Here is a 21838-nt window from a genome sequence, read left to right on the forward strand (position 1 = left end):
TTAATATTATAAATTTTTTTTTTTTTTTTTTTTCAAAATCTTGTTATTAAAAAAGACAAAAGTTTGTGATATTTTAATTATTTTATTTTAATTTTAATTTTAGTTTATTAAATAATATCCAATTAAAAAATTTTAAATTACTCATTGGAAAAATAAATAAAAATAATTAAGAATACTGCAAATATGTGCGGTCTTGTTTTTTTAGGAAATTTCAAATGGGTGTGAAACAAAAAAAAATTACCCAGGCTATTAATTAAGATTGACACAGATTTGTCACCAAAAAAAAAATCTGCTCATTTTTTTGAGTTTTTTTTCAAAAAAAAAAAATAAAAATAAAATTTTATTTTATTGTTTTGATAAAAATAAAAAATCATTTCAATCGTTTTCTCAAAAAAAAAAAAATAAAAAAATAAAAAGAAATTTTTTTTTTTTTTTAGTATTAAAATAATAAATAATAAATAATAAATTATAAATAATAAAAAACTTTATTCATAAATAATAGTATAACAGTTGTAAATATAAAAAAAAAAAAAATGATTGAAAGTAGTTCATTTATGAAAAAAACATCATCTGAAAATTCAATTGGTAGTCGTTCTAATATTCATGAAGCTTCAACATTTTCTTCAGAACATGAAAATGGTGATCAATCCCTTACCATTTCACAAATTGTAATTAGATCAGATTTTGCCAATGAAACATCAGAGAGACAATCGAAAATTATTTTAGAGAGATTCAATGAAGGTATAAAGAATACAGCATTCACCGATTCTCCAGTATTGGGTCGTGCTCAACCTCGTCTTGATGTTAGTTATTTTGCAATGGCACATCGTAATCAAATTGTAGAGTTATTCGATCCACGTGGTCAACGTTTTGGTACAGTTTATTCAGCTGATCCAACTGTTGAAATTAGATATCTTGGCTCAGTTGCAAAAACATGTCGTTATTTCGGCTCATTCGGTAAACACGTTTTAAATGTCCCTTCTGGTCATTTTGCAAAAGCAATGACAAAGAATCGTCCAATAATTTATGGTGAAGGTCCACATGTAATTATTGACCCAACCTTTGAATTTGATGAAAGATATGGTTTCGTTAATCAACAAGAACCATTTATAAACCATTCAACCATTAACATTCTTCGTGTTCCATCTGGTAAAGTCGCAAAAGTTTGGATTGGTACTCAACCATTAATTTTAGAATCTCGTCGTGAACCATACGTTTTTGTTGATGCTCAATTTAAAATGGTTGAAGATACTAGTGAAAGTGGTAATAATAAATACTTTAAAAATTCATCAGCTACATTTATGGAACATGGTTCAATTAAAAGAATTATTCCACATACTGGTGAAGTTGCAATCACATATAACAATGGTATTTTAACAATTATTCCACCACCAAAAGATGGTAAACCAGTTATTATCGATTCTCCAACTCATAATTTCGAAGGTTTCATTCAAACAAGTTTACAAACTTGTTTATTCCCATCAAAAGAAACTAAACAACAAGCTATTAAAGATAATAAAAATGCGACATCTGATGAAGTTAATTTAAAAATTTTCCAAACTAGAGATTCACTTCGTGTTGGTGTTGTATTGGTAGTTGCATTTAGAATTGTTGACCCAGAAATTGCACTCACTAAATTAGGTAAAGAAGGTATTATCAATCATATTGAAAATGTTTCATTCGCCGATATGGGTAAAGCAATTCAATTAAGTACTTTACAAGAGATTATGTATTTCAATGATACAAAACCATCTGCTAACTCCACCAATGAAACTGTACACACAATTCAAGATCGTGTAAAATCTCATTTAGCAAGAGATTTATGTGAATATGGTATCGAATTAGCTCGTCTTCAAATTGAAACAATGAAAGTTTTGGATTCCGAAATCGCTAAAAAACTTGCTGGTCAATCAGTTACATCTGCTGAATTCACAACCAAACAAGCAACACTTGTAAAAGAATATGATATCAAAACCACTGAAGCTCGTCTTAAAGCTGAAACCGATAATATTGCATTAGAACAAAAAGGTAAAGCAATTATTGCAGAAGCTCAAGCAAAATTAGAATCTGCTCAAAAACAAGCTCAAGCATTACTAATTACTGCTGAAGCTCAAAAGAAAGTTCAAGAAATGCAAGGTGAATTATTTACAAAATATCCAATTCTCGCTGAAATTGAATTGGCTAAAATTAAATCAGAAGCTCTTAAAAGTGCAACACTTTATATTACTCCTCAAGATGCTGGTAACTTTATGAATTCACCATTGGTTTATATGGATAGATTACTTGGACACCAACAAAAATTAGAAAAATAATTAAATTCAATCAAATAATAATATTATTAATAATTAAAATAATAATAATAACGATAAAAATAGTGATATGTATATATATGTAATTAATTTATTAAACAAAAGTATTTTTTATTTTCTAAATTTCAATAAATCTTTTTTTTTTTTAAGATATAAAAAAAAATAATCGAAAAAATCCAGACTTATAAATCTTTTTTTTTTTAATATATTTGCACTTTTTATTATTAAAATTTAATTTAATTCATATTTTTTTTTTTTTATTTTTTTTTTTTTTATTATTTATTTGATATTATAGATTATATTGATATATGATGTAATATTTGAAATTTTTTTTTTTATTATTATTATTATTTTATTTTGTTGTGTTAGTAATGGTAATGTTTGAATTTATTTCTTCTTTTTAGTTTTTGATGGATTTGTTTGAGATGATTTATTTGTTTTCTTTGCTGGAATTGTGATGACTGGACTTGAACTTTCAAAAGCCAAACCTGGTTCATCACTTCTTGCTAAAAGATATTCATTCAAAAAGATATTGACCTCTGAACTATAACCAAGACATTCTTGAGCGCATTCACGAATTTCACTTTCAGTTTTCATTGAACAAAGGAGTTCAGTGATAACAGAGACATCATTGCTAGTTAATGCCTTCAATTGTTGATGACACCATTTGATGAAATCTGGTCTAGCTTGACCTGGTACGGTGGTTGTGGTTGTTGGTTTTTTATTCAAGGTTGAAACTGGTGTATGCTTACTAACGATGGTGGCTTGTCTATTTGGTAAAATGTTTAAGGTTGGATATTCGTTGAATGAACCGACTTGTTGTTGAACTGGTGCATTACTTCTAACAGAGAGTGATGGTTTGGCGGTGGTATGTTCTGACCAGAAATCATCAGTTGGTCTGCTTGTCATCTTATTGACTGCGGCAGATGATAAAGTGGCTGGTTGAGATGGTTGAGATGGTTGTGATACGTTGTTAATGTTGTTATTGTTGTTGTTATTGATTGAAATTGGTGAATATGAAGAATGGTTGTTGTTGTTGTTTGGTTTTCTTTCATCAATTGACCATGGTGATGAGGCGTTGAAAGTTGATTTTTGATGTTCTTGTTGAGCTTGTTGTTGTTGTTGTGCTAATTGTTCTTGTTGTTGTTTCTTTTCCTTTTCTTTGGCTTGTTCTCTCATGACATCAGAGAGTGATACTGGTTTCTTTCTTTCAAAGTCAGATGCATTATCAACGATTGGTTGTTCTTTCTTTTCACGAGCTCTCTCTTCCTCTTGGATATCTTTTAATGATAATGATTTAACGCCAAGATCTACTGACCAAGTTGGTGTGCCTGCACCTGCCCATTTCATAACATTGCTAGAACCATGATTTTTGCTATTTTCAATGTTTCTAATTTTGGCCTCCTCCATCTCTCTCTTCTTTTGCTCTCTTTCCTCTGCTTGAATCTCTGCTAATGATTTCTTCTTTGGAACAACTGATTCTGATGGAGCCCATGGATTTGCGGCTGAAATGATATTTGTTTCTGTTGTGGTGGTTGTAGTTGTGGTTGCAGTGGTGTTATTATTGGTGATGGTAGTGGTAGATGTGTTGTTAGTGGTAGTGGTTTGTATGGTGTTATTATTAATTTCTTCAATAGCATTTTGAATGGAAGCTTCTTCTTGTTCCTCTTCAATATCAATTGGAGCTTTTAATTCTTCAGTTTGGACGCTAAGGTGAGCAGTTGTGGTTGTTTTATTTTCTTGGTTATTTTGTTTAATTGATGTAGTCCAAACACCTTCATCTTCATTATCTTGTTGTTGTTGTTGGTAGGTGGTGGTTGAGGTTGTTTGTTGTTCAACTTGAGTTTGTTGTTCAGTGGTTGGTTGTTGTGGTTGCTCAACTGTATTTTCGTCCTCTTCTATGTTGATTTCTTCAGTTTGTTGTTCTAATGGTTCTTCTGGTTGGGATTGTTCTACTTGTTGTTGTTGCTGTTGTTGTTGTTGGTGTAAAAGTGCTTGTTGTTGTTGTTGAAGTAAGAGTGCTTGTTGTTGTTGAAGATAATAGTTTTGTTGTTGTTGGACTTGTTGGACTTGTTGAACTTGTTGTTGAGCTTGTTGTTGTTGTTGTTGAGCTTGTTGTTGTTGGAGCATATGTTGGAAAAGTTGGATTTGGGATTGTTGAGATTGTGGTGTTTGGATTGGTTGGAATTGTGTGTATTGATATTGAATTTGCATTAATTTTTGTTGATGTAACATACATTGTTGAGTATAATGTTCTTGTAATTGTTGGAGTTGTTGGAGTTGAAGTTGAGTTTGGTTATTTTGTTGTTGAAGTTGAAGTTGTTGGAATTGTTGGGTAATTGAACTAATGTATTGTTGGAACATAACAATTTTTTGTTGCAACATAATTTGTTGTTGATATAACATATATTTGTAAGCTTGTTCACTTTGTTGTTGTGATTGATTATGTGGTTGTTGTCCCCACATTTGTTGCCACATTTGTTGTTGTTGTTGTTGTTGTTGTGATTGATGATGTTGTTGATCAAATATTGAGTGTTGTTGTGGTTGTTGTTGTTGTTGTGGTTGTGGTTGTGGTTGTTGTTGTTGTGGTTGTTGTTGTGGTTGTTGTTGTTGTGGTTGTTGTTGTGGTTGTTGTTGTTGATGTTGTTGGTGTTGTGGATGTTGATGTTGATGTTGAGGTTGTTGTTGTTGATATTGTGGAGAACTAGTTCTTTCAGCTGGTGTATCATTAGAATCACTAATTGGATTAATACCAAAGGTAGAAGTTGTAGTAGTAGTAGTTGGATTGGATGATGATGAAGTTGGTGAAGTTGGTTCTAATGGACCAAAAGAGTTCATATCCTTTTTCTTTTGATCATCAAAGAGTGTTGGTTTCAAAAGATCCTTTTCAAATCTCTTTTCTAACTCCTCTTCGATGGAATCATGATCAAGTGAATCATCATCGTTCTCTGTGGAATTTTGGCTACTTGCGTCATCCTTTTCAAAGACTTTGAGATCACTAACCGATGAGAATGGAGCATCTGGATATGCATTCAACAACTTTTTCAATTCAACAAAATTGCCTTCACCTCTCTTTACCATTAAAGATACTGAAAAATAACCTGCTTTGTTCCAAGAGTCCATTTCCATACTACTGAAAGGTCCTTGAGTGCAATTTTGTGGATCTAAATAATACCATACCTTTCTATCATCATCCTTATTGGCTCTCCAACTAGAAGATTGAGATGATGGTGATGGTGAATTTGCCCATTTTGGTTTTGACATTCTATCATGAGACACTAATAATTTTTTAAAAAGAAAAAAAAAAAAAAAAAAAAAAAAAAAAAAAAAAAAAAAAAAAATTAGTAGTCTTTTTTTTTTTTGTGAATATTAAAAAATTATAAAAAGAAAATTAAAACTTACTATCTTTTCTTATACCTCTGTTCATAATATTATTACCCAAACCACCACTACCACCTCCTAATCTTGTTCTTTCTCTTGATTTTGAAAGGTTATTTTCAAAGTTAAAGTTTATTGGTGGTTGAACCTCCTCTGAAAGGATGTGTGTGTGAGAAATTAAATTTTCAGGAATCTTGGCCATTGGATCATAAAGATTCAATAACTCATCTTTAGAGTATTTTGTTTTGCTACCACCGCCGCCGCCACCAATGGATGTACTAACACCACCAGTGCTGCTATTCAATGAGTTGGTTGGTTTCATTCCTCCCATCTTATTGCCTACGCCATTGCTATTTTGATAAGATCCCCATCCACCACTATTATTATTATTTCCATTATTATTATTATTGCTATTATTAAATTCACTGCTTCTTCTTAAATGAGGTTGTGGTGATTGTGGTTGACCGTAAATGTTATTGTTATTTATTTTATTTTGTTGTTGTTGCTGTTGTTGTTGTGATGGGAATCCAAATTGACCAAAGTTTTGTTGTGGTGGAGATTGTTGGTTTCCTGCCCATCTTGATGAAGGAAGTGGATTAGATGAACCATTGATACCTCCACTGCTAGTATTTAGTGGTCTATTATTACCTGTCACTGGTGTTTGCATAAAAATTGAATCTGGTGTGGATAATGGTGAATTATTCATTTGATTCTTCATTGGTGAAATTGAGGGATTAAATATTTGTCTGTTTACTGACATTTTTGATTTTTTTTTTTTGTTTGTTTGATAATGTTTTTTTAAAAAAAAGATACTTGTTGGTTTTTAAAAAAAAGAGAAAACTAAATAATTTGTTTTATTTTTTTGCTTGCTGTGCTGTCTTTTTTTTTTTTTTTTTTTTTTCAAAATTAAAAAATTTTTATAAAAAAAAAAAAAAAAAAAAAAAAAAAAAAAAATTTAAAAAAAGAAGTTGGGCAGCAAAAAAAAAAAAAAAAAAAATTAAAAAAAAAAAAAAAAAATGTTAGTAACGAGTTGAAAATATTAAAAATAATTAAAAATTAAAATTAAAATAAAATAAAATAAAAATAATAAAAACAAATAGAAATAGGGATTTATTTGTGTATTTATATTGGTACTTTATATGAAATGAAATATAAGTTTGAATGAAGAGCAAAAAAAAAAAAAAAAAATTAAAAATTTAAAAAAAAAAAAAAAAATTTCAAAAAAAAAAATTAAAAAAAAAAAAAAAAAAAAAAAAGATAAAAAGATATAGAAAAATAAATAAAACTTTGATGAATAATAAACTCTTTATTGGTGTTGATTTTTATTTGCCATTATTCTCCTTTTTTTTTTTATTTTTTTTTTTTTTTTTATTTTTTTTTTGAACAATATAGTTTTTGGCTATTTAACTAACTTTTATTTGTTTTATTTTTTATTTTTTTTTTTAATTTTCTAATAACTCTTTCTTTCCCTTTGTTATTGATTCACAAATAATACTATACAAGTATTAACAAAAAAAAAAAAAAAAAAACTTTATTTCTTTTTTTATTTTTATACATACAATTTAATTCAAAAAAAAATCAAAGGTTTGTTTTTGTGTGTTGTCTTGAAAAAAAAAAAAAAAAAAAAAAAAATGAAAATTTTTTTTTTTCATTTATTGAAAAAAAAAAAAAAAAAAAAAAAAAAAAGAAAAAAAAAAAAAAAAAAAAAAAAAAAAAAATCAAATGGTACTCCATTCTTTGATTGTTTAAAAAAAAATATAATTAATTCTTTAATAAATAAATAATATTATTTTTTTTTTTTTAAAAATTATTTTTAAATATTTGATGGTGAAATTATCTTTTTTTTTATTTTTTATTTTTATTTTTTTTATTTGTTTTTATTTTTATTATTATTATTATTATTATTATTTTTTATTATTTTTTATTATTATTTTTATTATTATTTTTTATTATTATTTTTATTATTATTTTTACTATTATTATTATTATTTTATACTTGTTATAGTTAATTTTTATTTTTATTTTTATTTTTTTGGTTAAAAAAAAAAGTTAAAATATCGATAATTTCTTTTTTAATAAATTTTTTTCATTTAAAAGTTGAGCATATTTTTGTTGGAGTCTACTTTCTATTTCACATTGATCATAAACTTGATTTTCAATTGATTTTAAACGTTTCTCCATTTGAATGGATTCATTATTTTTTAAAGCCACAAAACATTGATATTCAATCTCTGATTGCTCCAATTGGTCAAACATATCGTCAATATTTTTAATGATTGTATTTGATCTATTTTGATAGCCACCATTGTAAATATTTAATTTCTTTTCTAAATTTACAGATTTCATTGATGAATTTTTAATTTTATTTAATGTTTTCTGTATTTTTTTTGAAAAAAAAAAAAATTAATAACAAAATTAAAAATAAAAATGTTTAAAAATAAATAAAAAAATAAAAATAAAATAAATAATACTTACATCATATTCGAATTGTAAATTTTCAATTAATTGAGTTTGATTTGCATTTGATTTTTCAATGAATTGATTTTCTTTTGGTAAATAAATAAATTGTGATCTAATTTGATCAATTTCTTCTAAAATCTCATTACTACTTGGTAATGGTTGTTTTAATTCTTGTTTGATTTGTTCGATTTCATCTCGAATTAATTTATCAGCAAATTCCAATTCGGTATTTGTAAAATAATCATAATTCTCATATTTTTCATCATTATCATTAATGCTGTTATTGTCAATGTCATCATGGTGATGATGATGATTATCATCATCATCATCATCATCAAATGTTGATGATGGTGTAATTGAATCATTTGGGAAAGTTTTATTATCATGAGAGATAATTCTATTAATTTCTTTTAATATTCTTAATTCATCTTGATTAATATTATTGTTATTGTTATTGTTATTATTTTTATTAATTGGGAATAAGTTTCTTGATCTTGGTAAATTTCTTTTTAATACAGTTGATCTATTTCTTAATTTAAATTGTTCCTTATGTTTAAGTTGTTGTTGTTCTCTAATGTGAATTTCTGAATTATCCAATTCCAATGTAGTATCATCCTCAATGGTTGGTAGTTCCGATGGTAATTCTAATTTATATTCAATGGTTGGTGATGGCAAGTTCTTTAAATTTGATAATAATTGATTCTTTCCTTGTTGTCTCTTAAATTTATCTTCAATTGCAAATTCATTACTATCATTTAAACTTTGTTTCTTATTATGTTGTGTTGGTGTTTGATTTGCTAATGGATTTGGTGTTCTAAATGGTGTGGAATTATTTACACTCTTTGGTAATGGTGTTTGTGAAACATTTGGACCAGCACCACCCTTTAATGGTGTTTGTGCATTTGATAATGCTAATAGATTTTGAGCTTCACTCATAATTGTATCTTGTTTCATTGGTGTTCTAATATTATTTGTATTGTTGTTTGCAGCAGTTGAAGAAATTGAAGCAGTTCTTGGTGCAGGTAATGGGAATTCACCAACACCAACACCACCACTACCACCACCACTACCACTACCATTTAATTTCTCATAATCTGAAATCTCTTGGATATCATCATCAGTTAATTGTGGTTCAGGTAATTGTAATTTCGTTCTTTTAATTGAATGCTCTACATCATTTGATTTTGAAGTCTCTGAAATCAATTGTGGTAAATTAAAGATTTCTTTTTTACTCTTTTTAATATCTTCCAATTTATTCAATTTCTCTTGTCTTTGTAAATAGTTTGGATTTTCAATTTGATCAACTCTCTTTCCAATAAATGATGCATCCTTATTTGGTTCATCACGTAACTCTTCATCTGGTACATCATAAAATCCTGCCTTTGGTTTTAAATAAAATGGTATCTCTTTACTAATATCCCAACTTTTTTCTTTACCTTTTTTCTTTGGATTATAACTTTAGGAGTGTAATAAAATAAAATAAAAAAAAAAAAAAAAAAAAAAAATAAAAATAAAGTTAGTTTAAAATATATATATATATATATATATATAAATTAAATAATAATAATAACAATAATAATATTACTTTATACCAGCAGCTTTTAATTCTCTCTTCTTTTGTAAAAATGCTAATCTTCTTGCTTCTTCTAATTGTTTCTCTCTAAATTTTCTTTTCTCTTTTTTACCTTGAGTATTTGAAAGACGTGCTTTTGCTTCTGATAATGTTTCTTTTTCATCTTCATCCATATCAATTGGATCGGGTTTTGCTGGTTTAGTTTCTGGTGTTGGGTCAATATCACCCATTCTTAAACGACGTGGATCATTTTCGCCTGTTGTAGTAGTTGTAGTAGTAGTGGTTCCACCACCACCACTACCACCACCATTTTCATTATCCTGCTGTCTTTGAACTTCATCTAATAATCTATTATAACGTTCTAAACATTGGGATGCAGTTCTACCAACTAATGGTGCAATTGTTTTCCATTGACTTGGAAATATTTTAGCTAAATGTAAAAGTTTCTCTTCCTCTTCTTTACTCCATTCAGTTTTTTTAATACTTGGATCTAACCATTCATGCCATCTTGCTTTACATTGTGCTGGTGATTTACGAGTTAATAATGATGAAATTCTAGCCCACTGATTTAAACCATATTTCATAATTGCAACTTTTAAAATTTCATCTTCTGTATTTTTCCAAACTCCACCTTTTACATTTCTCATTTTATTTTATTTTTTATTTTTTTATTTTTTTATTTTTTTATTTATTTGTTTATTTATTTGTTTATTTATTTATTTATTTATTTTTTTATTTATTTTTAAAGTGGTTGTGACTTTTTTGTTTTGTTTTTGTTTTTATTTTTTTTTTTATTAATTTTTTTTTTTTTTTTTTTTTTTTTTTTATTTTTTTTTATTATTATTAGAAAAATATTTATATTTACAAATTAATAAGAGTGATTTTGTGAGAGTATTTTAATTGAATAGAGGTAAGTTTTCGTTTGTTTCTTTTTCTATCTCTCTTTGTTATTCAACTGTCTTACCAAATATCGAAATATTTTTTTTTTTTTTTTTATTTTTAAATTATTTTTTTTTAATTTTTTTTTTTTAATTTTTTTTTTAATTTTTTAATTTTTTTATTTTTTCATTTTGGCACCAAATTGAAGTACCTTTTTTTATTTTTTTAATTGTTGTGTTTTCATAAATAGGGTGGTGTTCAAGAATAATTAATTATTTATTTTTTTTTAAAAAAGTGTTGCTATGAATAATTAATTCATTTTTTTTTTTTTTTTTTTTTTCAATTTCAATAATAACTAAAAAAAAATATAAAATAATAATAATAAAAATGTATCATATTATTTCGTCAAACATAAATAATATTAATAATAAATCAAATAAACCGAATGATAATAAAAATGATAAAACTAAATTTAATTCAAAGATCTTAGTGATTGTATTGATTGGTATAATATTCCATGCAGTATTCACATTAAGTATTTTTGATATCTATTTCAGATCACCATTAGTACATGGGATGACACCACATCCTATTAATTTACCAGCTCCAGCAAAAAGATTAGTTTTATTTGTTGGTAAATATTTAATATTACTATTCCACACCAACCCCTTTAAATTTTTAAAATTAAATAAATAATCATTTTGCAATAAAATACTAATAATATTTTCATTTTTTTTGGAAAAAAAAAAAAAAAAAAAAAAAAAATAAAAATATTGGATTCCGATTTACATTTATGTATCGTTTTGGAAAAAAAAAAAAAAAAAAAAAAAAGCTGATGGATTAAGAGCAGATAAATTTTTTGAAATTGATGAAAATACAGGTAAATCTAGATCACCATTTTTAAGAAATATAATTGAAAATAAAGGAACATGGGGTATTTCACATACAAGAGTACCAACAGAGACAAGACCAGGACATGTTGCATTGATAGCAGGTTTCTATGAAGATGTTAGTGCGGTTACAAAGGGATGGAAAGCGAATCCCGTAGAATTTGATCATCTTTTCAATGAAACTACCTATTCATTTGGTTATGGTAGTCCAGATGTTTTACCAATGTTTTCAGAAGGTGTACCACATATGCAATCAGAATCCTATCCAGAGGAAGCAGAGGATTTCGCATCAGATGCATCAAAATTGGACACTTGGGTATTTGATAAAGTTCAACAATTACTATTAAATGCCTCAACCAATGATCAAGAATTGAACAGAAAGTTACGTTCAGATAAAGTATCAATATTCTTACATTTATTAGGTTTGGATACAAATGGTCATGCATATAGACCAAATTCAAAGGAATATTTTGATAATATTGCTTTGGTAGATAGAGGCATTGAAAAGATAGTAAAGTTAATCGAAGATTTCTATGGTAATGATGGTAAGACAGCATTTGTTTTCACTGCAGATCATGGTATGAGCAATAGAGGTTCACATGGTGATGGTGAACGTGCAAACACAGAGACACCATTAGTCGTATGGGGTAGTGGTGTGAGAGGTCCGTTATCATCAGATCTTCAAATGGAGAGAATTGCATCACTTCGTGGCAAAGCAAAGGAGATGTTACCAGTTAATGTAGAAACACCAACCAATTGGAAACTATCATCATTGTTCCGATCAGATGTATCACAGGCCGATATTGCACCATTGATGACCTCATTGTTGGGTGTGCCAAGTCCATTGAATTCAGTGGGTGTATTACCCACCGAAATCTTATCCGAAGATACACCACAATATACAACTGCTGCATTACGTGCAAATACCTTACAAATTTGGGAGATGTACAAAATTAAATCTTCCTCTAAACAGCAAAGTACCCTCATATTCTTTTCACCATTCACAAAGTTAAGCGATGCCGATAGAATGTTTGAAAGAATTGAGCAACATATTAGCCTCTCACAATGGGAAGATGCACAAATCCTATGCCATCAAATGATCGATCTCTGTTTAATGGGTTTAAATTATTTCCAAACCTATGACCGTCCCTTTCTTATGACCGTAATTACAATGGGTTATTTTGGTTGGATCATTACACTCTCACTTTATGTATTAAACAATTATACCTCAATTGGCATAGAGAATTGTAATCAACAGAAATTAAGCACACAAATGAAAAGATTCAAAACTTTATCAAATTATTTAATCTTTATCGAAAGTATTGCATTGGTTGGATTCTTATTGGCAACTGATGCTCCATTACTCTATTATCTCTATTGTGTGTTTTTAGTATTGTTTTGGGCGAAAACCATTCCATCGAATATTGTACCATTATATATTTTCATTTGCGATTCTTTCTCACAAGTCTCTTCAACTCGTGGTCATTTCATCAATACAAATAATAGCGCAAACCTTTCAATCATAAAGAATTTCATCATATTATCAGTCTCTGCCATCTCTGTTATGGAGTTATTGGTTGTCTCTTATTTCCATCGTGGTGTACTCTCTTTGTTATATCAAATTTTAGGTGTAGTATCTGTGTTTTTCTTTTACAATCGTTCTGGTGCTGGTAAAACTTCAACTTTATTAAAATCACTTTGGCTCATATCTTGCCTTTTAATGTCAATTTTCCCATCATTACCAATCGATTATGGTAGTGATACAAAATTGGTTTGTTTTGGTGGTATTTTAATTTCAATTTTAGGTGTTTTAACAAGTTTATTTAAATTTAGAAATAATTCAAAACAACAACAACAATCATCATCATCATCTCAACAAAAACTACAAAAATCAAAGAAAAATCAAATTATAAATTCAATTTTAATCATATCAATTTTATTATCAAGTTTCATAGTTTATACTACAGATTCATCATTAGAGAAAAAGATTGGTTTACCATTCATTAATCAACTCTTAAGTTGGATCTTATTGGTATCAGGTGTTCTCATTTTAGCAATCTATAGAGGTAAAGGATTTTATGACCATTGGACTTTCTTATGTCTTAGTCTTTCAATTCCATTCCTTTTATTATCAATCTCTTATGAAGTACTCTTTTTTGGAAATTTAATTTTAAATTTAACACTTTGGATGTATTTTGAATTAAAGGTTGATAATGATCATACAATTCCAAAATTAGTTTCAATAACTCCAAATTCTGAACCTTCAACTTCTCTTTCTTTCTCAAAATCTGCTTCAAAATCAAATTTAATGAATATTACTCAACATGATATCAGAAGAGCTATATTTTATGTATGTATTTTTTTAAATAATGAAAAGAAAAAAAGTAAAACAAAATATTAACTTTTTTTTTTTTTTTTTTTTTTTTTTTTTTTTTTTTTTTTTTTTTTAAAAAAAATAGATTTTCTTTTGCTATGTAGGATTTTTTGGAGTTGGTAATATCGCAAGTATAAGTAGTTTTGAAATTTCATCAACTTATAGATTTACAACCATTTTTAGACCATTTTTAATGGGTGCATTATTATTGGTAAAGATTTTCATTCCATTATTATTGGTAGCAATTTCATTCTCTTTGTTGAATAACAATTTGAATGTTCCAAGACCTGGTAGTTTCTTAATTGTAATTGCCTTAACCGATATAATGAGTATCAATTTCTTTTTCTTGGTTAAAGATACTGGTAGTTGGTTAGAAATTGGTGTTAGTATTAGCCATTATGCAATTTCAAACGCTTTTATTATACTTCAATTATTATTATTCGCCGTTTCCGCTTTATTAGTACCAACAACATTAAAATATATTAATAATAATAGTAATAATAATAACAATACAATAAAATCAAAATAAATTTAAAACAATTAAAATAAAATATATATTAAAAAAAAAAAAAATAATAATAATAATAATAACAATAAAATTATAATAATACTAATAGATAATTTTTAAAATTTTTATTGTTTAAATTAAAATATTTATTATTTATTATTTGTTTTCTTTTAATTTTTTAGAAATTACTTCACTCCATTGTTGAACTTTAATATTTTTAGATAAAAGTTCTTCTAAAATTTCAGAAGAATTAATATTACAAGGTAAACCTTTAGTCATTGCATCAGTTTTAATGGCAAGATTCATATAATAGAATGCAAACTTTTTGACAGATATAATATCATCTTCATCCAATGGTGGAGGTGGTGTTGTTGGTTGTTGAGCTGGTGAAGTTGTGGTGGTTGTAGTGGTTGTAATTTTACTACTACTTGGTTTTTTACCAAATACAAATTTATGTGATGCTTGAGAGGAGGATGAAGAAGATGAAGATGATGATGACGAAGATGATGATTTTTGTAATTTTGTTAATTCATCTTGTAATTTTGATTTTTCTTTTTCTAATTGATTAATTTTTGATTCTTGATCTTTACATTTTTTCAAAGCATTATCTAAATCTTTTTTTTGATTTTTTAAACTATTTTTCTTGGAATTCTTATCATTTGATGAAGAGAGTAGAATTGAAATTTCTGCTTGTACTCTTTCCAATTGTAAATCGGCATCAGTTTTCTCTTTTTTTAATTGTTCATTTTCTTGTCTAAATTGTTGGATTTCTAATTGATGTTTTTCAAACTCTAATTTATGATTTTCCAATAATGATTTTCTAGTTTGTTCAAATTCTTTCATTTGATTCTTTATATCTTCTCCTAGTTTATTATTGTTAACCTTTAATTTTTGACATTCATCATTTGTTGATTTTAATTCAATTCTAGTTGTTTCTATATCTTTTTCAAGTTTAACTTTAACTTTATTCAATTCATCTCCTATTTAAATAATAAAAAAAATAATAAATATATAATTTAATAAATTAAAAAAATAATGATAATTGATAAAAAATAAAAAAAAAAAATTATAAAATATAAAAAATAATGGAAAAATAAATAAAAAAAAATAGGAAGAGTATAAAATTTTATGGTTTTTATTTATTTATATAAAAATGTATATAGATGTATATAAATGAAATTATTTATTTATTATTTATTTATTTATTTATTTATTTATTTATTTATTTATTATGTACAAATTAATTATTAATAGATTTGAAATTATTATTGATAACATCAGTGAAATGAAGAGTTATATTATTAAATAAATTTTGAATATTTTCAAAATTTAAATGATTGTCAATAATGTTATCAATGTGTTGGTGAACACTATTATTATTTTTATAGAGATAGAAACAACAAATGGATAAAATGATAGGTGAGATAATAATGATTGGTAGAAAATTATAATTTTTACTCTCTAATTCTGTTTTGGTTTGTTTTTCGGTAACATCTTTAATATCATTTTTCAATGAATTAATATCATTTGCTTGATTTTTATTTGTTTCCTATAGGAAAAAAAATAAATTTAAAATATATAAGAATTTTTGTGAATAAGGTTTTTTTAATTTTTCAATCATAATAATTATAATAATAATAATAAAAATAATAATTACTTTAAATTCATTTAATAATTCACCTAAACTATCCTTTTCTTCAGTTAAAGATTTATTAATATCTTCAAGTTCTTGTAATTTTTGTTCCATACTGGTACAATAAGTTTCTAAAATTGATCTCTCACGAGCTTCTTCATTCAAATGTTTCTTTAATTGTTCTATTGTTACTTTAGCATCTTCCAATTGTTCACTTGTTGATCTCTTATCTTCTCTAATACCTAAATCAATAGCTGAAACTTGGTATAATAAAGTTTGTTTAATTTCGTATAATACATGAAATTCTTCAATCAATACTCTTACAACTTCACTAATACTATTGGAATCTGTCATCATTGATTCTAAACTCTCTTCTTTTGGTCTTAATAATGTTGGTGAGAATACAATTGCTAAATTTGAACTTGTCATTTTATTAATACTTGAATGTAACTATTTTTTTTTTTTTTTTTTTTTATGTTAATAATAATAAAAATTGGAAATCTAAATAATAATAATAATATAAAAAAAAACTTACTTGAATTGTATTTAAAAATTTTAATAAAATTTGAAGTAAATCATAATTTTCTTTTGGAAGTGCAGAAAGTAATGATTTTATGAAAGAAATTTTTGAATTCTTATCCTTAATATCAATTGAAGCTAAAAAGTTTTTATATAAATCAAAGGTTAGGAGTGGTTCATCACCATCTCTAAGGAAAGCTTTTAAAGCACCACTAACACAATGAGAATCAATCTTTGAGAAATCAATTGAATCACCCTCACCATTCTCCAATTGTTTCTTTAATTCTTTAACTTTAGTATTGTTACCTGAAATTCTGCAAATACCTTCCAACTCTATACAATTGGTTTCCAAATAATGAATTAATTGTTTTATTGCTGCTATTACAATTGCTTTTTGTTTTTTCTTTTTTTCACCTGGTTTCAATATTTTTTTAAATGTTTTTGCCATTGTTTTATCTTTATTTCTTTTTAATGTTGTTGCTTGTGGGCTTCCACCTTCTTTTGGTTCCATTTTTCTTTTTATTTAATTTTTTATTTTATTTATTTATTTATTTTTTATTATTACAAAATTACAAATACAATTATTTAAATTATTTATTTATTTTTTAATATGTTGAGTGTTTTTTCAATGTTTTTTTCACTACAAATTTTTTTGGGCAAATAAAAAAAAATTGAATTTTGTTATTTATTTTAAAATTAATTTTTTAATATTATTTATTTATTTTTTAATATTATTTATTTATTTATTTATTTATTTATTTATTTATTTATTTATTATTTATTTATTTATTTATTTTGTTTATTTATTTATTTTATTTATTTATTTATTTATTTATTTATTTATTTATTTATTTATTTATTTATTCTATTTATTGTTCTTTTTTTATTTTTTTGATGATACAGTTATGTGGGTAAATTATTATTATTATTACAAAATGTGATACAATCAGCAAAAATGATGAGAGGTTTAAAAAAAAAATAATAAAGGGGTGGTTTTTGGAAAAAAAAAAAAAAAAAAATTGAAAAATATTTTTTTTTTTGTCAAAATTTTTCAAATAATTAAAATGATTCAAAGCACGATTGAATGAATCTTATTTTAGTCCTTTTTTGATTTTAATTTTTTGTTCTTTATTTTTATTTTTTTTTTTTTATTTTTACTTTTTTTTTTATTTTTATTTTTTTACTTTTACTTTTTGACAATTAAAATGATTTAGGATAAAAGGTTTTTATTTTTTTTATTTTCCTTTTGTTTTTTTTTTTATTTTTAATTATTAATAAATAGAATAGAATTTTTAAATAAATAAATGAAAATAGAATTTTTTTTAATAAATAGAAATAGAAATTTTTTTTTTTTTTTTTTTTATTATAGAAAAATTTATCTTCTATATCTATATCTTTTGAAATTAAACCAAAGATGAAGTACACCTTTATCATCGAAAACACATTTGTAACCATATTTATGAGATTTTTCCCATTCTTTTTTAACGATTTTGAAAGCAATATCTTCATAAGGTGGACCGGCACTAAATCTTAGTATACAAGTGTCTGGATTATCAGGTGATGGTGATACAAAATATTGAGGTGATTTGGTAGTATCAATAAGATCTGGATAAAAGATATTGAATTTATAACCTCTGACAACCTTTGGAGGAGGATTATCATAATCATAATGAGTACGATTATATTTAGTCCAGTCATAACCAGTATGTACTCTATTGAAGAATCTTGGTTTTCTTGGTCTATGTTTATCATGCCAAGCATAATATTTTTGTTCTAATGGTACTTCTAAATCAAATTGTTCTTCGAAATCATTATCTTCATCAAATTCATCTTTAGTTTCTTTGTTTTTATAATTACTATTATTATTATTATTATTATTGTTATTATTTGTTGATGTTGATGTAGTATTACTTTGATTATTATTGTTATCATCTGTATTTTCACTGTTAAATGGTAAATTCATATCATTTGCAACACCTTTCAAATATTTCTCGGTTTCCATTTCTGAAAGTTTCAATTTAAGATTTTCTGTGAATCTTTCAGACAAGAAAGAAGATGCTTTATACATTTTCAAATGCTTTAATAAAGTTTCCCAATATTCAACATTCATTGCAGAACCAGATTCTAATTTCTTGATAATATCAACCTCTAAATCGCATAGTTCCTTATATGATTTACCAGATAGAATTGATTTAATATTTGGTGTCAATGAATGATGTAATGCAGTCGAATCACCAAAACCACTACCATTACCATTCCCATTACCATTATTATTGGTTTCATTATTTTTACTTTCAATTAATTGTAGTTGATAATTTGTTAATTCTAAAGCAGCATCCCAAAATTCTAAATTACTTTTATCATTATCTAAATAAGTGAATTCACGTAAACCTTCAATTAATTCTTCAAGTTCATTAGTGGAATCTAAAGATTGAATTAACATTACAGGATCACGATTACCTCTATAGTCGAATGGTAATGATTGCATGTGAATTGCTCTATAGAGGTAATCCAATGGTTTTGAACGATTATCTAATAGACGTGATTCACAACGTTTACAAGCTTGAATGAAATGAAATTCCTCTTCTTTTTTTTCCAACTCTTCATTGTTTGACATATCTCTCATACGTTGTAAACGTTCTTTCTCTTCTTCCCAAATTTCTTTTTCCTTTTCACGTTGTTCACGTTTTGCTTTGGCCTTTTCAATTTCTTGTTGAATTTCTTCTCTTCTCTTCTTTCCAAATTTTTCATCGTATTCACTTGGTTTCATACCATCTTTAATCAACTTATCTCTTTTTGCCTTCCAAACGAATTTCTCTTGTAAATTTACATCATTGAATGGATTGGTCATATTTGAATAACCAGATAAATCTAAACCACTCTTTTTATTCTCTTCTTTTCTTTGTTTCTTTTCTAATCTTCTCTTTCTTTTCTCTTCTGGTGTTTCTCTAGCTTTTCTTTCTTCTTTTTCTTTCTTTTCTTGTTTCTTTCTTTTTCTTCTTTCTTCTTTACTCTCTTTATTTGATGTTGATGATGTTGATGTTGATGATGATGATTTTCTTTTTCTTTCATAGTCACTATCATCGCTTCCACTACTACTATCACTATCACTATCACTATCGCTATAATCTTTTCTATTTCTTTTATAACTTGATGATTTTTTATCTCTTGATCTTGATCTTGATTTTGATCTATCTTTTTCAGAAGATGACTTTTTCTTATCTCTGGATCTTGACCTATCTCTATATTTTCTATCTCTGTCTATGTCTCTACTTCTATCTCGTTCCTCACTTCTATCTCTATCTTTTTTATTTCTCTCCTTACTTCTATCTCTATCTCTTTCTCTATCTCTTTGGTTTTCTTTGTCTCTGCCTCTATATCTGTCCCTTTCTTCACTTCTATCTCTGTCTCTATCCATTCTATCTCTTTCACCATCCCTATCTCTTTCTCTATCTCTATCTCGATCTCTTTCTCTATCTCTATCTTTTCCCCTATCTCTTTCTCTATCCCTATCTCTTTCTCGGTTTCTATCTCGGTCTCTATCTTTATCGTCACTCATTTTTATGAAAATATAAAAAGACAATAAAACAAATAACCAAAAATGAAAATTAAAAAAAAAAAAAAAAATTTTTTTTTTTTTTTTTTTTTTTTTTTTGTTTTTTTTTTTTTCATATTTTTTTCAATTTCCAATTGTGGAAAATCTTTCAAATAATTACTTTTTATTTTAAATTAATAATATATTAATTAAAAATTTTAATTTATTAAATTAATAGATTAAAAAAAAAAAAAAAAAAAACCAATTATTAAAAAAAATAACAATGATAAAATTCCCTAATTTTATTTTTTTAAAAATAATAATAAAAAATTATAAATAATAATAAAAATAATAATAAACAAATAAAAAAATGAATTTAAATAAATACAAAAAAAGACAAAAATCAAATCTTTGGAAAGATAAAGTAAATGAAATTATTGATCAAGTAAGTTTAATCAATAATCGAAGAAAAATAAAATTAAAAAAAATAAAATAAAAAGTATTGGGTGAAAAAAAAAAAAAAAAAAATCAAAATGGATTATTAAAAAGAAATAAAAAAAAAATTTTATTTTGTAAAATATGTATAGAAATTTACTTTTTCAAAATTTAATAATAATAATACCTCTGAAACTATTATTGAAGAAAATTGCTCACCAGAAAAGTTTGATAGATTATCAATATTATTTGAATCTGATAAAAATAACAATATAAAAAATATCTTTAATAATAATAATAATTATAATAATTATAATAATAGTGATAATTTCAATTTAACAAAATTTTGGTTATTAAAAGACAATTTAACAATTTATGAATGGAAAAATTTTAATTATGTTAATATACAAAATCAAATAATTGAAAATTTAGAAAACCAATTTGAAAAATCATTACTTCATAATGATGATTTTCAAATTACCAAAACCATAAAATTCAATCAAATTAGATGTGAACCTACAATTGGATATAGACCAAATAATAGAATAATTAATAGTAATAATAATAGTAATAATGAAGAAAATTATCATCCATCAATAGTATTTGATGTTGGATTTTATCAAACTTTAAATGATTTGCTATTAAAATCAAAATTTTATTTTACATTCAACAATATTAAAATAGTAATATTATTAAAATTTTGGTTCAATGAAATAGATAATTCATATAAAATTTTATTAATTCAAATTTTAAAAGATGGAAATAATTTTTCAAATAATAATAATAATAATAATTTTTCAAATAATAATAATAATAATAATTTTTCAAATAATAATAATAATAATAATAATAATAGTAAACCATTAAAATTAAAAATTGAAAGAATATTAATATTAGGAAATAATAATGATATTATTGATGATAAGTCAATATTATCAATTATAAATAATTGGTTTTGTGAAATGTGTGATTACAAAAGAAATAAAAGTTTAAACAATGATTGCGGTGGTTCCAATTTAATTGAATTACCATTATCACATTTATACTATAACGTACCAGATGGTGAAATTTCAAAAAATCAAAAAAATATTAAAATCGATATCAATCAAATAATTCAAATTATTGATAATTTTAAATAGCTAAAAAAAATAAAATAAAATAAAATAAAATAAAAAATAAATAAAATATAAAATTAGAAACTTTCGCTTTTTTAAAAAAAAATAAAAATAAAAATAAAAAAAATTTTGAAAAAAAAAAAAAAAAAAAAAAACGACAAATTGTGTTTTTTTTTCGTTAATTCATTATTTTTGATTTTTATTTATTTTTTTTTTTATTGTTACTCTAC

At 25.0% G+C, this 21838-nt stretch overlaps 7 protein-coding genes across 7 annotated transcripts; 3 read left to right on the top strand and 4 right to left on the bottom strand.

Moving 5' to 3' along the window:
* Positions 1-533: 533 nt before the first annotated feature.
* On the top strand, positions 534-2312 carry vacB (vacuolin B; the record flags this gene model as incomplete). The annotated part of the gene is made up of 1 exon (XM_636693.1): positions 534-2312. The coding sequence occupies one exon, from the start codon at positions 534-536 to the stop codon at positions 2310-2312; it is 1779 nt and encodes a 592-aa protein (XP_641785.1).
* Positions 2313-2696: 384 nt separating this feature from the next.
* Positions 2697-6447, bottom strand: DDB_G0279309 (hypothetical protein; the record flags this gene model as incomplete). Its single annotated transcript, XM_636694.1, has 2 exons — positions 2697-5587; positions 5712-6447. The coding sequence occupies 2 exons, from the start codon at positions 6445-6447 to the stop codon at positions 2697-2699; spliced, it is 3627 nt and encodes a 1208-aa protein (XP_641786.1).
* Positions 6448-7736: 1289 nt separating this feature from the next.
* Positions 7737-10367, bottom strand: cdc5l (myb domain-containing protein; the record flags this gene model as incomplete). Its single annotated transcript, XM_636695.1, has 3 exons — positions 7737-8063; positions 8163-9603; positions 9733-10367. The coding sequence occupies 3 exons, from the start codon at positions 10365-10367 to the stop codon at positions 7737-7739; spliced, it is 2403 nt and encodes an 800-aa protein (XP_641787.1).
* Positions 10368-10986: 619 nt separating this feature from the next.
* Positions 10987-14392, top strand: pigN (phosphatidylinositol glycan, class N; the record flags this gene model as incomplete). The annotated part of the gene is made up of 3 exons (XM_636696.1): positions 10987-11233; positions 11432-13839; positions 13949-14392. 3 exons carry the CDS (start codon positions 10987-10989, stop codon positions 14390-14392), a joined length of 3099 nt encoding a protein of 1032 aa, XP_641788.1.
* A 135-nt stretch (positions 14393-14527) lies between these two features.
* Positions 14528-17034, bottom strand: gacN (RhoGAP domain-containing protein; the record flags this gene model as incomplete). Its single annotated transcript, XM_636697.1, has 4 exons — positions 14528-15351; positions 15830-15920; positions 16029-16454; positions 16540-17034. 4 exons carry the CDS (start codon positions 17032-17034, stop codon positions 14528-14530), a joined length of 1836 nt encoding a protein of 611 aa, XP_641789.1.
* Positions 17035-17898: 864 nt separating this feature from the next.
* On the bottom strand, positions 17899-20082 carry DDB_G0279317 (hypothetical protein; the record flags this gene model as incomplete). Its single annotated transcript, XM_636698.1, has 1 exon — positions 17899-20082. The coding sequence occupies one exon, from the start codon at positions 20080-20082 to the stop codon at positions 17899-17901; it is 2184 nt and encodes a 727-aa protein (XP_641790.1).
* Positions 20083-20428: 346 nt separating this feature from the next.
* On the top strand, positions 20429-21632 carry DDB_G0279319 (hypothetical protein; the record flags this gene model as incomplete). Its single annotated transcript, XM_636699.1, has 2 exons — positions 20429-20503; positions 20646-21632. The coding sequence occupies 2 exons, from the start codon at positions 20429-20431 to the stop codon at positions 21630-21632; spliced, it is 1062 nt and encodes a 353-aa protein (XP_641791.1).
* Between the last annotated feature and the right edge of the window lie 206 nt (positions 21633-21838).

Source organism: Dictyostelium discoideum (genome assembly GCF_000004695.1).
Source record: "Dictyostelium discoideum AX4 chromosome 3 chromosome, whole genome shotgun sequence".
Taxonomy (NCBI): domain Eukaryota; phylum Evosea; class Eumycetozoa; order Dictyosteliales; family Dictyosteliaceae; genus Dictyostelium; species Dictyostelium discoideum.